The sequence below is a fragment of the Geospiza fortis genome, unplaced genomic scaffold (genome assembly GCF_000277835.1).
Source record: "Geospiza fortis unplaced genomic scaffold, GeoFor_1.0 scaffold130, whole genome shotgun sequence".
NCBI lineage: Eukaryota > Metazoa > Chordata > Aves > Passeriformes > Thraupidae > Geospiza > Geospiza fortis.
Window position 1 is genome coordinate 8345634 of NW_005054300.1, and position 15124 is coordinate 8360757.

Consider the following 15124-nt stretch of genomic DNA (forward strand, 5'->3'; position numbering starts at 1 on the left):
TCTTCAGCCTGTTCAATGTGACAGTGTGAATATATAGCTTCTACTTCATATTATAAATGCAAGCAGATATTCTTATATGGCATTGTAAACTGGTCAGGAACTGTTAGCAGCCTGCATGTGTGACACTTGTTATGCATAAAAAGACTGTGGTCAAAGCATCAGGATTATCAGGAATAAATTGAAACCATTCCTTTTGTGACAACTGTAACATTTTGGTCCAGAAGGACCACATCATTACTAGGAATACTGTTCTCTGAAAAATATGTAGCTTTGAAGAGTTATTTCTATAGATGTAAAAAATACTTGTGCATGGTGAAAGTAAGGAGAGGAAAGCCAAAAATTGCTGTACAAAATGTTTACATATTTGACGGGGTTAATTATGCTTGGTCTTTGGCATTTTTTTGTCATTCAGGAATATCAGTTGTTTTCAGACAGCAGACTTAATTCATTTGATGGTTTGGATTTAAAGATCTTCTGAGCACAAAAGGATGGACTTTAAAGGAAAGGCAGTGTCTTAACCAAACCCAAGCATTAAATTTTTAAATAGAAGGTTACTACTAGAGAATGATGCTCTGACCAGTAAATGCATTATTTTAGCATCTAATTATTCATATAATATTCACAACACTATCCACAAATATTGTTAATTCAAATTAAGTTTCCAGTTGAGATTGTTTGGCTTTATGTTTATTAAAAACCCATTAATTTTTAGATAATATTCTTGAAGATCGACCTGAGAATAAATTATCAAGTGATAAACTGCAGTTTGAATATAATGAAGAGACTGCCAAACGACTAAAGAAGGCTGATTGTGCTACTTACAATAATAAAGGAAAGGTAGTTCTGCTTTTTCCCTCTTTCTTCTCAGCTGCACTTTTATATATAACCAGGTTCAAAAGGATTTTGACTGTTTAGGTAACTGAGGCATCAGATAGCAAATGCACTTTAATGAAAAGAAATAATAGAAAGCATGGAAAGACACCAGAGAAAATAGCCTGAGTAGAACAAATGCTGAACATACTGTTCAAGAAAAGTCCTCAGAGGTTATAGTTTATATAGGCTGCTTGGCTGAAAATTAATATTGATGGAACTCAAGATTTCATCTGAATCTTCAGCATCTTTATGCTACAAAATAAGTTTAAAATACTGCACTATGATATCAGATAATCACAGCACCTCTTATTAAATCATCTGAAAAAAGAACCAGTGTATTGCTGTTTAGTGTATTGTAGATTCTTCTCAACATGGATGTGTTTGTCTAAATGTTTGTAGAACTGACTGAATAAGGCCTTTACACACTACTGCAGAATCAGTAACAGGTATTGATCAGAAATCAATAGGGAAGGAGATTTGTTAGGTGAGAACAGAAACCATATAGGAAGAAAGTGATAAAATATTTCAAAGACCTAAGTAAGATATGCAGCAGTTCTTCTACATTCAGTAATACTATTATTAAATGTTCTTGGTGTTATCACTCAGGTTTACGACATGGAGCTGGGTGAAGAATTCTATCTTCCACAGAATAAGAAGGAAAGCAGACAGATAGCCCCAGAGCTATCAGATCTTGTCATTTACTGTCAAGCAGTAAAGTTCCCTGGTGAGTATACTGCCCTGTTTTATTGCTTTAAGCTTTCTAACTCCTGGAGACTTTATGTTTATGTTTTGAATTAGTTTGAAGTAGTCGAGGAGGTTCTTTCTTCAAGATTTGGTAGTCTTCATAATAGCAGCTCCTGGCTGAGAAGCAGTGTTCATAAATTATGTGAATACATACTGTTTGTCATATTAAAATGTTTACAAAAGTGAAATTTGCCAGTCTTCACAACTTAGACAACTGCTTCACTGCCAAATGCCAGATGACAGAAAGCTTTATCTTAAGAGCTCTGAGTTTCCATGTAAGGACCTACTGAATTAAGAAGGAGAATATTCTTAAGGCCTTGAAGGTAGAGTGTGTCACGTTTCTTTAAGTTACCTGTGTTTAGTGTGTTTCACCTTTGCCTCCAGCTGCATTTTCTGTTCTTTTCCAAGTGGACAGGAGAGGAGCCATTTGCAGGGGTAAAGCACCTTTTCATAGGGTGAGTGAGGGCAGCTGCTTGCACACTCTCACTCAATCTTCATGGAAGCAGTTATGGAAATCAGAAAATCTTCTGTACAGTAGGAAGAATATCTTGGAGAGAAAAGGAGAGGGAGTAACTGAAGAGATCCCTGATAGACACTTGTTCAGTACTGAAATATGAGGTTGGGTATATTTTGGCTCATACTATGTACATAAATACTTTTAAATTGAGAATTTATTGTTTATTGATATGTTTAATATTTTGAATGAAAAATCTGCTCTTCAGTGGAATGGTTCTCTGTGGAAAAATTAGCAATTCTGCCAAATCATGATCTTACACAAACAGAACTTAATCAGATTAGAGAAGCTAACCAAACATAAAATAGTGTCAAATAGGCAAGATAAACATGCTGAAAAATGGACAGACATTCTTTTATAACTTTAGAAATTGTAGGTGTCACTTGTAAAAATAATGCCTTCTAAATATCCAAACCTGATACTCTTTTTAATGAAATCTGCAATGAGATATATTTCAAGTAAAATATTTTCTTTTAAGGAAAGATATTCAAGATTAAATGGGGATAGTTTGGATTGTTGCAAGCATTTTGACACATAAAAAATTCTGATGTTCTAAGAAAACTTTGAAGTATTTAATTTTTAATGTAATACTGGTTATTAAAGAAATACCTGCTTTCCTTCTCAGATTTCTTCCACTTGCTTTAAAGGGATCATGAATAGATCAATTAAGAAGATTATCTCTTTTCACAGATGAACACATAAAGTTGTAGCAATTACTTTTCCAGCAAACTTTGTCTCCTTTGAGACAAATACTGCCTCCTCTGAGGGAATGTAGGCTTCCATGGCCACCATGCCACTGGTTGGATTGCTCTGCTCAGCTGGAGGGCACAGATGTGGTGCAGTGCCCTACCCAGCATTGCCCATGAATGATGGGAACAAGGCTGCTAGATCCATGACTATGTAGCTCTAATGCCTGTGTTCCTAACCAGCTCAGAAAATGCAGGAGTTTTGGAAATAGGGAGGGTAGAATTCATGTCAGTGTCTGATCAATGGTGTAAATACTTGCTTTCTTCTGTCTTCATATAATTTTGTTCTGTGTTTACACTTCCCTATGTCCCTGAATGTTAATCACTGATTTGTGACTATAAAAAAGGACAAGGACCATAATGTTCACTTACCCTAACCTACTGGGTAACACAGACTTCCCTAAATGTTCTCTGGCAAAACAGAATTTATCATGTGGAGAAAATAACATTTCTTGTTTATAAAACCTATGGTAACAAGGAACCCACCATGGCTCTTGTTGTTTCTGCGCTCTTTGGCCTTAGAGTCCTTGCTTAACTTGAATTTCAGTGTGTTGCATATCATTGCACCATTATCTGAGAGGCTGGAGGTCTGTTCCCTATGGTCACCCAAGCTGAGGGCATTGGAGCTCCCCTGAGCACTGCTACTGGCACATGGCTCATCCCCTTGGTGCTGAGGTCCTTACACAATGAGTAGAGAAACTCAGTACATAAGAGCAGGATTTGCACACTTGGAGGGAGCAGGGAGCCACCTGCACTCACCAGCATGAAATTTGTCACTGTCATCTCCATCATATCAGATTACCTGCCCCTATAGTATCACTTTTCAAGAAATTAAAGTGAACACAAAAAGGGGCACCCTGCATATAAAAATGCTGTAAATTCCCTTTTAAGATCTGCAAACCTGCAGACTTTCTGTTGGTTGCAAACACACTGTGAGAAGGTGGCAATTACAGCTTAACCTGTTATGTTAGTATGGTGAGAGGGAGAATGGCAGGGAAGCTTGCAATCCTCTGGATTAAGTCCAGAAGCTGTAAAGCACTGTGCTTATATCTAACACATGAGATGGGTACTGAATTCTGTAACTTGAAAAACATGGCACAGGGGTTGTAGGGAAACACAAAACATTGACACTGTGCTAGTACAATAGGATTTATGCACAGTATGCTGGGATCTGAGCAGATCCTGCTTTGACCAGAGAGTTGGACCAGATGACTTCCATATCCTTGTCTATTATTTTGTGATTTGATGAGTCTGTGAATTGGTAAAGCTTTATTTTGAAGTCAAATTTAAATTGGAGTGAAAAATGGAGATGTGTGTGGGAAGAATTGTGTAACATGCAGAGCATGGGAGAGACTGAAAGGAAGCTGCCAGCTGCAGTGTGCCCCGTGGCCATCACCCTGGGCTGTCAGCCCTGGGGCTCTGCACTGCACTCTGGTCATTTATGAGGTCAGTTTGTTTCCTCAGTGACTGTCTCCACAACAGGACTTTGAAACTGGATCTTACTTGCCAAATCCATTTGATCCATTCAAAATTGGATTTAAATAGTGCTGGAAGCACACAGTGCATAACTCCTCATTCTTCAATTCAATTCATATTCCTTGATCTCAGTTTCTACCATCTTCTGTGGTTTATGTGGATGCTTTGGTCCAAAGAGACAATACATCTCCAATGTGGAAAACATTTATGTATGTTCTGAATTTTACTAACCCAAGCAGTTCCATTGAAACTGTGTGCATAATTTTAGTAAGTATATGTACACGTGCCATAGAGATTGAGAGCTGAAAATTTGCAGCTGTGGGCAGACTTCAATCAGAAGAGGCCAGTGTATCTTCTTTGTGATTTACATTTGTATTTGAAATATTAGTATTAAATCCAGAACTGTCTTTAGGCAGGTGTGAATTGATGTGAATTAATGTGGAAAGTTTTAGGAGTCACAGTTAGGCATGTAACAGTGTGTTTGCTTTGTTACATTCCATCACAAATACATCTTGGGTTTCTGAGAGCATCCCACATCTCACTGCTGTGGGTGTCAGAATAATTATTGTGCACTTTAATTTTGATCTACTTTGTGCTCTCTCCAAGCCAACAGAAAAAAATTGACCTTAAGTGGGATTAAGTCTGTTTACTTCACCAGGATTCAGGTCATGACTTTTAATGATTATGTTTCTAGAATGCACAAGTTTGAGTAATAGCTATACTAGAGCTTTTCAGCTCCACTCCTAGTACATATTGGCTATTAAATGTGTAATGGATTTTGCACACCTAACTGTATTTGCCAACACTGAAGTACAAATAAACAGAAGAAGAGGACTCTGAAAACATTTTTTGAAGTTAAACTGTTTAACCAACAGCATTAGGACATATAATATTTATTATATTGTATCTTTAAATCATAATCTTGCATTTATTTAATTATGTAGGTATTATAACCTAGATTAATATTTCACGATATTCACTACTGATTTATTGCTTCTGTAGAAAAGATTTTTGTTTTTAAAAATTATTTCTAGGATGAATACATTGGCACTGTTACTGCAGATTTTTTTAGTATCAGTTTGGACCATTTAATAATTTGAGAGGAATCCTTTACCTTCTTCAAGCCAAAAAGTAAAATGGAGAAAAGTTATATCACAGAGAGAGAATTGTATGCTGTATTGTTTCATATATACATTATATAAATGTATACATATATGCATTATATATAAAACCATGCATAATATATACATATATAAAAGTGTGCATACATTTAAAGATGTTAAAATTAAATTGTGGAGAAAAATACACTGCTTGTCCTGTGTGCTATATATCAGGAGTATTCATGCCTTCAAAAATAATGTAAAATATGGTGGAAAATGTCATGCCCTCTTGGCCATGTTTTTTGGCTCATTTATTTTACATTTATGGGAACAGGCTTGTCAACTCTAAACCCATCTGGCTCTAGCAGAGGAAAAGAAAGAAAAAGCAGGAAGTCCATTTTTGGCAACAATCCTGGCAGGCTGAGCCCTGGGGAGTCAGCTGCTCTTGCCAAAGCATCTGGAAAAGGTAAAGTTAGCATCTTCTTTCACCAGTCACGTGGAATGACACTGTAATCCAACACATGTACCAGACCAAGTTGTTAAAGATCAAACACTTTCCAATGTGTAAAACGTTAAACTTTGGAATGGTTTTTCGTTAGCACAGCAGCTATTACAGTACCACTATTACAACTGAAGTGATGAGTGTGGAATATTAGGATTACTTGATCAGAAATGTGATGACACTAATTCATAAGCAATTTGAAACTAATGTACATTTTAAGTATCTTGAAATTTATATTTTTAAAGATGTAAGTGAATATTTTCAAAATACAAATGAAAGCCAGGACTATTGGGCTGGTCCAGAAAAGAATTTTTATTGTCTGAAGTAGAATTTAGAGGCCTGAAATTCGGCCAAGTCCACATGCGTAATTGTGCAAATTAGACTCTGCAGGTGATTCAGTTTGTGAACCTGGAAATTGTGCCTCTGCCTAGGAACAGATGTAAAGAAATACAGAGAAAGTACAGGAGCAGGAGTAAGACCCAGATCCCCTGCCTTTCAAGTGAGTGCCATAAACAGATATTTTGAACTCATTTTCTGGCTCAGGGAGGGTTGTATTTCTTGCAGCCCAAGGGCATGACTGCAGCAGACAGGAGAGATTTCCTTCTAGAGGCCAGTGTCCTAAAAATGAAGAAGTGTGGTGCCTAATTCTAAAGCATATAAGTATTTTGCTGCCTTTTTCCCCAAATTTTGCAGTCTCTGTAGACTGTTTGGAAAATTAGCAGATGGCTTTCAGTCTTGCCTCTCTTCCTCATATAAAATGTATAAATGAGAAGAAGGGAATTTTATTCCTTTATTTCATTTTTTTATTCCTTAATTTAATTTTTTGTTCCTTAATTTAATTTTTTTATTCCTTAATTTTTAATTCCAAATTTTTTCCTAACTGGCAAATGCCAGTTAGGTATATGTTTATGAAAGTGCTTGTTAGCACATCTAATCATGGTATATTTCAATACTTGGACCTTGTGTTTCCTCTCAAGGATTGTTCTTACTGTGTCAGAAGGACTGTGACACTTGTCCTGAGTAGTGTCGTTTTCCAGGATCACCTTTTTCTACCATAACAAAAGCACACACACGTACTCCACTAGAAAACATTGAATTTGCAGAGCCTCTGGACCTGCAGCTGTACCTTGAGGGCACTGTTTATTTTCCAGGTCCCTTTGATGCGATGCGGCAGACCTGGGAAGATCCTTGCTCTCCTTACAACTCTCCAGCCTCCCTCAGTGCCATCATAAGGACTCCCAAGTGCTACCACATCTCGTCCCTGAATGAGAACGCTGCCAAGCGGCTCTGCAGGCGCTACTCCCAGAAGCTGATCCAGCACACCACCTGCCAGCTCCTGAGGACCTACCCCGCTGCCACGCGCATCGACTCCTCCAACCCCCACCCCCTGATCTTCTGGCTCCACGGCGTGCAGCTCGTGGCTCTGAACTACCAAACAGACGGTAAGGCTGCACAAACCCAGGTTTAATACGTTGGAAATGTGATTGGAGGCCTTAACTCGTGAATTTGTATTTTCCCTGTTTACTTTTCCCTGCTCTCCCAAGGGGACTTTCCTGTACCTGCACCCCAGCCACAAGCAGGTTCATACCCACAAGAGTCTGGTCCTTGAGGGCAGTGACCTCAGAGTCCAGGAGCTTTATGCCAGTACACCAGGTTCTCTGATAACCCAGAAGTGCCTGGACAGCAACACTTCCATTTTTATTTTATTGATGAAGATTGGTTTTTTTCTCCCAGTTCAAGTAACTGTTATCCCTTTCTGATAATTTCAAGCATAAAAAGGTACTGAACTATTTTCACTTGGAAGTGCTGCCTTGGATGTTGGTTTAATGTTGATCAAAACATTTTTTCAGTATTTGCTATCTTATCTTGTGTTCCTTCACATTTTCCATGAGGGATCCATTAGGTCATCTACAGTGCTCTACAGAACCTGGCATTAGCTCAGTTTGTTAGAGCATGGTGCTAACAAAATAAGGGTTGTGTGTTTGATCCCCAGTGGGCCATTCTCTTAAGAGCTGGACATGATGATCCTTGTGGGTCCCTTCCAACTCAGAATATTCTGTGATTCTGTGATTCATTATGCAGTTCAGGGCACATTCCTAGAAACTTCCCAGAGAACTGTTGTAGGCAAGCCCTATGGCTCAATAAAGACAATGGAAAGGAAAGAATGAACTGTTCTTAGAGTTTCGTGTAATTACTGGATAGATTGGACACACAAATCACAGACAGTTGTGAAAACCAGGAATAGTACATAACTAAAATAATTTTAAAAAGATATTTCAAACATGACTTTGTCTTCACTGTTGCAGTTTTCCATTGTACCATTGCTCTCTGACAGTTTTGGCTGCCTTAATTCCGCAGATCTCCCTCTGCAACTCAACGCGGCAATGTTTGAGGCTAATGGAGGCTGTGGATATGTTCTAAAACCTCCGGTTCTGTGGGATAAAAACTGTTCAATGTACCAGCATTTTTGTCCATTGGAAAGAGACCTTGATAATAAGGAGCCAGCTATATATTCTTTAACAGTAAGTACATTAAAAGGGAATTTCATACAGGCAAACAGATCGAAGTAGACAATATGCAGCTATAGTCTTTAACCAGCATTACCGTCATGCTTCTAAATGAAAAGATTGAATCTTAAAATGTTGCTTCCAAAGGTCAGCCTAACTAACAGAAATTGGAGAGGAAAGGAACAAAGATTTGTCTTTATTTCATTGTATTGGCTGATTTGTATCCATAGTTACTTCCCCTGATTCCTTCACAGTATTTGTTGAAACTCAGTCCTGAAAGCATTTTCTCTGGGACTACATAACTGTGTAAAATTACACATGTGCCTTGATGTTCTACACATTTGTGAACACTTAAAAGCTGCACAAAAAGCCATTATGAAAAGCTGTACTGAATCTTGAAAAAATTTTTTTTTGTAAGTCATATAACAAGATATATAACTGTGGCCAAAACAATGTACTCTCAGAAGCTAGTCCTTTCCAGGAAATGTGTCAGAAAAGTGAAATTCATAAGAATCAGAATTTTCCCAGCTGTGGTAATTGCACACTTAATTCTTGTGTTGTGTATGCCAAAGCAAGCCAGAGCTCAATGCCATCACCCCAGAGTAATGGAGAAGAAAGTGTGATCGTTTTTGACTGCATTACTGGTACATTCATTGTGGATTAATGTTCAGATGCCTTGAACAGTTGTATAGTGTATTTTTTCAGAGGAAAGATACCATAGCAGTGGTGTTGGGGGTGGGACAGTTGAGGGAGCTCTGCTTTTGAACTTACTGCCCTGGCAATCACAAAGTGAGTGTCGTAAAACTGTGCTTAGGGCTGTGCTGAGCAGTATTTGGCTCAGGATCATGGCAGCATAGGGATTGCCCCACTAAAGTTCTCTGTGCTCCTCCCTCGGCTGCAGATCGTGTCTGGCCAGAACGTTTGCCCCAGCAACAGCACGGGCAGCCCCTGCATCGAGATTGATGTGCTGGGGATGCCCCTGGACAGCTGCCACTTCCGCACCAAGCCCATCCACCGCAACACCCTCAACCCCATGTGGAACGAGCAGTTCCTGTTCCGCGTTCACTTCGAGGATTTGGTCTTTCTGCGCTTCGCCGTGGTTGAAAACAACTGCTCAGCTGTCACAGCCCAGAGGATCATTCCCCTGAAAGCACTGAAGAGAGGTACAGCATGGCTTGTGCTGGCACCCTGAGCCAAAATGGTCCAGCACATTCCTGGGTTGAATCCTTCCAGAGGGAAATTTTTAATCAGTTACATTTTTCTAGAGGAGACAGGGAGCGAATACCAGACAGCACGCTGCAGCCTGGCAGTACAGTGCTGCTGATCTGGGACTCCAGGGAGCTGGCAGCAGCCTCAGTGGCTTGTGAAAGGTCTGATCCTGTGCGGTTGTGGAGGCAGGGCCATGTGGGACACACCTGCTCCCATCCTGAGGCTGCTCCTGAGGCTGTGTCACCAGGGGACTGGCTGCTTCCTTAGGAAGCTTGGGGGGATTTCACTCCTGCCTTGTCCTTTGCCCAAGAAACTGTGGCAACAAACAGCTGATCAGTGGGCAGAGGGGAATTGCACTTCTCACAGCCATGGCTGGAGGGGAGTCAGAGAAAGGGTGAAAAAAACCCATCACTAATTGTGTGACACCTGGGGGAGAGTTTCCATGTTGCCAGTAGCCCTTTTACATTTGCTTTGTGCCACTTTAATGTCACAACTGTCTGGGTTGGCGTGTGAGGAGATTTGGCCATACACATGTGTTTTCCAATGAGAATTTGACCTTACTTCATTCATGTTCTGATATTTAGATATTTTATGTATAACTCTATTGAATATTATGGTAAAACAATGACAGGTTGCTCTGTGAGCTACTCAGCAGTAGGATTTGTGTTACCCTGTTGTATAGTGTGTTAATGCAGTGCTATTAGAGTGCTTCAAATCCTACCAGTGTGGTAAAGTGTAGCTATAAAAAACTAAATTTGAGTTTTCCACTTATGAGACTTGTGTCCTAGGATGTGGCAAAGTATTTACAGAAGGATTTTTCCTCTTTAGGCTACAGACATGTCCAGCTCCATAACCTACACAATGAAACATTAGAAATTTCCAGTTTGTTCATAAACAGTCGGAGAATGGAAGAAAGTCCCTCTGGAAACACTCTGCCTGCATCTATGGTAATTTATTTGTTGTTTGTGTGCATGAATTACCTGTATTCTTGGTTTAATAACTACTATGGTGTGAAGATTTATAGGGCCAGAGTGTTCAAAGATGTTAGCCCTCAAACCTTCAGACATACCTTGATGCCTTTTTTTTTTTTTTTTGGTGGAAGTAAGGTTATCCCATCTGGATAGAACTGTGGGACGATAAATCTTTTCAAAGTCTGACTCCTCTGCTGTATTTAGGTATAGAACAAGAAATGTGCTCCTCGACTGGGGGAGTGTGGATGAGCAGTCAGGTTCTGTGCAGCCTCATGCATTCCTTTGTATGAATTGTGCAAAGCATTTGAGACAAAAAAAAAAAAGGAAGATGCAAATTACCAACAACTTTGAAATAATGAGAATAAAATTGATTTCTGTTATGAGAAAATACGAACTCTGTAGTTCCATAAACACGTACATATTTAAGTATGTGTGCACAGCCATATGTTTTTATGTGCAAGTATGTATACATATGTACAGGTATCTGCATATCTAAAAATATGCATGCATAGCTGTGATTTTTGTTTAAAGGCCCTTACTTTAGGCTATCTGGGTTACTTGTGTTTTGGCAACATTAAATATGTATTTTATCATTTTGCTGACTCTTAAAGTGTTAGATAAAACCTTCTAAGCTCCTGTATGTGCAGCAGATATGTTGCAGATATTACCTCCTGTGAATACATTCCAAATTTGTATCTTGGTGAATTACTCGGGTAGAAAGGAAGGACAAATAGTTTGGAGGTTGAAACAAAGCTATTGCTTTTCATCCAGTCTGTATGCTGAATCCAAATATCTGAACTCAGCTAGAATGGGGAATGAGTGGTGGAGATTGGCCCTTTCTCCAGTGGCAGTTTATCTATTCCCACTGGAAATCTTCCTTTTTCTCTTCAGCTTCAAGATACATTGGAGGTTTTTGGAGGGTTGTTTGGGTTTTTTAGATGCCTCAATCTGTAGTGTAAGGAAGAGCCATGTATGAAATGAACAGTTTTGCTTTGTCAAGGCCCTCACAACTTGTGTGTACAGTTTCTTTTAAGCAACCTAGAAATAACATGCCTGTCTAAAAATGTCCAGTAACCTGTTGAATGTTGTCTGAACAGTTGTTTAGCCCGGGAGAGAGGAAAGCTGCCATGACTTACAAAGTGACAGTTCATGGAATTCCAGGCCCAGAGCCTTTCACTGTATTCAGTGTGAATGCAGGCACGCCGGCCCCACCAGGTGACCCCCTGCCGAACTGCAGACTCTGCATTGCCAGAATCCGCACTAACATCTGCTGCACCTCTGTCTCCCTGCACTTCTCACACCTCATCCCAGAAAAGGGTGCTGTTAGAAATGCATTGCTGTGCAATTAATTACACAGCAAACACAGAATATAAGCAGTGGAATTTTCCCAATCTTGGCTTCAGAGAATGGGTTTATAATCTTAGGACATATTCCCTAATAGTATTTTAATATTTGGGCATATGCAGATGAGAAAAACAATGTCTTTAGTCAACGGGTGCAGTGGGTTCTCCTTACAACAAAGGCAAACATTTCTGCACAGTTCTTTGAACTGAGGCACCGTAGGAACAGAGAGTAAAAGTTAGAGGGCTAAGTTCATGAGTAGAAAAACCAGTTAACTCAGCAGGGATTGTTATTCTAGCAGTGGGAAAAGACTGTACTGTCCTGGGATTATGAATAAATTTTCTGGCCAGCCAAAAAGGACCAAAATAAGCCTAAATAGTACTGCCTTGTCTGGAATAGTTGAACTGCTTGGCTGGGCTAAAGAGAACAGGACATTACCCTGGAGTAAAATATCTGAATAATAAATAGCACATCAGAAATCCTGCCTGCACTGTCAGAATAGTTACTGATTCTTAAAGCTTCCTTATTCATTCTCATTTATAACTACTAATTATGCAGTGTTTATATTTAGCATTCTTATTGTTGTGTGTTGTCTGTCTTAGCTCTTGGCTACCATAAAAGGCACCGAGTCATGTGCTGCAGACTATTTTCTGATGGAAGAGAAAAGTTTTATATCAAAAGAAAAGAGTGAATGCAGAAAACCACCATTCCAGAGAGTGATTGGTCCTGAAGAAGGGCTAGTGCAGCTTTTGAACAGTTGGTTCCCAGAAGAAGGATATGTTGGAAGAATTATCTTTAAAACTCGAGAGGAAGTAAGTCTGTTTTAGATAAATTATTATTTACAAAAGTAGCTAAAAATAGTTCTTAGGGCCACGAAACAAAAGGGTGCAGTATTTGTTTCACTACTTGGTGAGTAATGTCAATGCTGTGTGCATTATTTAAAAACAAAGTTAACTCTTGAGTGAGAAGCACAACTGGACTTTATACAGCTGTGTGACACCAGCTGGACCTCCCTCAGCTCCAGCATCAGCTCTGTGGTATTTATTCATTATGGCTCAGTCATCAGTTCAGTAACTCTGTTTGGAGTGATAGTTCTAATTTAACGCAAATCTAGATAGGAAATTAATATAAAGATAATAGTTAATACCAAAGGATCATAGCAGAACTCCAGAAAACCACCATCAATTCAGATGGCAGCAACTTATCATCTGTCTAGAAAAATTAGAAATAATTTTAATATTAAAGAAAAAGTCTAAAAGCCTCAAAAGATTATTAAATTATCATGCATAGGCTAAAATAATTAAATAGGTGATTTCTTTTAATTTAAAGGAGGAAGATTACTTCAGTTTACAGTATGAGACAAGCATCAACAGCTTAAAATATGCTAGAGCCCAGGCTTGTGAGACAGAGACAAAAAAAGCAGGAGAAAGACACTTAATGATCCCATTTTCAGAGGCACTTTCTTTGGTCAGTTAGGCAAATAAAAATGCTTGCTTAGTACACAGATTTTACATATATATATATATTATGACAGAGGTGCTCTGGTGTACTTTAAACTGAAAAAAATGGTTTTTTGCTTATTTTGACAGAACTTTTGATAAAGCTTCAATCTGACAAATTGCTATTATTTTACACAAGTCCATACTTTTGTTTCCTTTATATCTAATCTTTGGAATAAAAATAACAAGGTAGAAATTTGTAGAAATAGTAGCCTACTGAATTCTACTGACTGCAGCACTGCCTCTGTCAGTGCATGCTGCCACGTGTCCTGCCAAGCCCCATTCCTTCAGAAAATGGGTAAAAATCTGCCTTAGCTCATATGAAAATTATGCTGTTGTTCTGTCCTGTTATGTGAGTACCTTAAAGCATAATTTTGAGCCTTTCTGGAGACAGCAGCACCTCAGAGCTTGGGCTAGAAATAAAGCTGCAAATCTGACTGGAAAAACAAGGAGCAGGTCCAGTGACAGGGTGCAATACACAGCCCATATTTACAGCTTATGAATCCCAGCTGTGTTCCAGGTGTTCCAAGGCTTGGACAGAAATGCATTCTCTGAGAGAAGGTTCAAGGAGGAATTCTGTCTAAAATCTCCAGTAGTCATTGAAAAGGGAAACATGCAGCCTTCCTCTTGCTCGACACCACAGGAAAATGTTCACTCAGATTCTGGCTCTCTGAATTCTTTTGGCCTTAGTGCAGGGACAGGAAAGAAAAGAACCCTTTCCACCATCTCCCATCATATTGGCACCATTACATGACAAAACATCATTTTGTATACATAAGGGAAGGATTTAAGGGACCATTTTTGTGCAATATGATGCTATGCAAACATCTCCATTCCTCACCTACTATGAAAGGTATTTCAGATATTGATTTTAGAAAACATGGGTATTTACTAGCATTATTATTATTATTATTTCTTATTAGCAATAGTGGCTTGTCAAACCTCTCTTATAATGCATTTAACAAAATGGAGCCAAGGCAACCACAGTCTCCAATTTCCATGTAATATAACCGCTGTGTGACCATCAGCTATTAGTTACATCTCTTCAGTAAATGAATTTGTCTGTCATTTTCTCTGAAGAATTTAAATGAGAGAAATGTCTTTCAAGAAGCAAAGGAGGAAGCAGCCCTCAGCTCTGAGGATGACAGCTTCTTTGTTCAGGTACATGATGTCTCCCCAGAGCAGCCACGCACCGTGATCAAAGCTCCGCGCCTCAGCACAGCTCAGGATGTCATACAGCAGGTATGGGAGTGTGCCCACCCCAGCATGTGGGCTGGAAGTTGGTTTCAAACAAGCTAAGGTGGGATTTGTTCTCAGCACTAGCTGAAGAATTGGTTTAGTAACCTGAATCTGAGAGAATGCCTTGTTTTTTCTTTTGTTCTTCTGCTTTTAAACAGACTCTCTGCAAAGCCAAATACTCCTACAGCATTTTGAGCAATCCAAACCCAAGTGATTATGTGCTCTTGGAAGAGGTGACTAAAGAGCCAGCAAACAAAAAGTCTTCAACATCTAAACCATCTCAGAGGATTCTATCTGATCAGGAGTGTGTGTTTCAGGCCCAAAGCAAGTGGAAGGGAGCAGGAAAATTTATCCTTAAGCTCAAAGAACAGGTTCAGGTAAAGATGCAATACTTTGCAGCAAT

General features: G+C 39.1%; 1 protein-coding gene across 1 annotated transcript in view; it reads left to right on the forward strand.

Annotated features, from left to right (window-relative positions):
- Positions 1 to 15124, forward strand: part of PLCE1 (phospholipase C epsilon 1) — a 112127-nt gene that overhangs the window by 94113 nt on the left and 2890 nt on the right. Inside the window, 12 exon segments of the mRNA XM_031061867.1 lie at positions 713 to 837; positions 1480 to 1597; positions 5788 to 5919; positions 7107 to 7397; positions 8314 to 8477; positions 9364 to 9625; positions 10500 to 10618; positions 11740 to 11849; positions 11851 to 11857; positions 12586 to 12795; positions 14563 to 14724; positions 14880 to 15098. Of these exon segments, the coding sequence (XP_030917727.1) occupies positions 713 to 837; positions 1480 to 1597; positions 5788 to 5919; positions 7107 to 7397; positions 8314 to 8477; positions 9364 to 9625; positions 10500 to 10618; positions 11740 to 11849; positions 11851 to 11857; positions 12586 to 12795; positions 14563 to 14724; positions 14880 to 15098 (1919 nt within the window).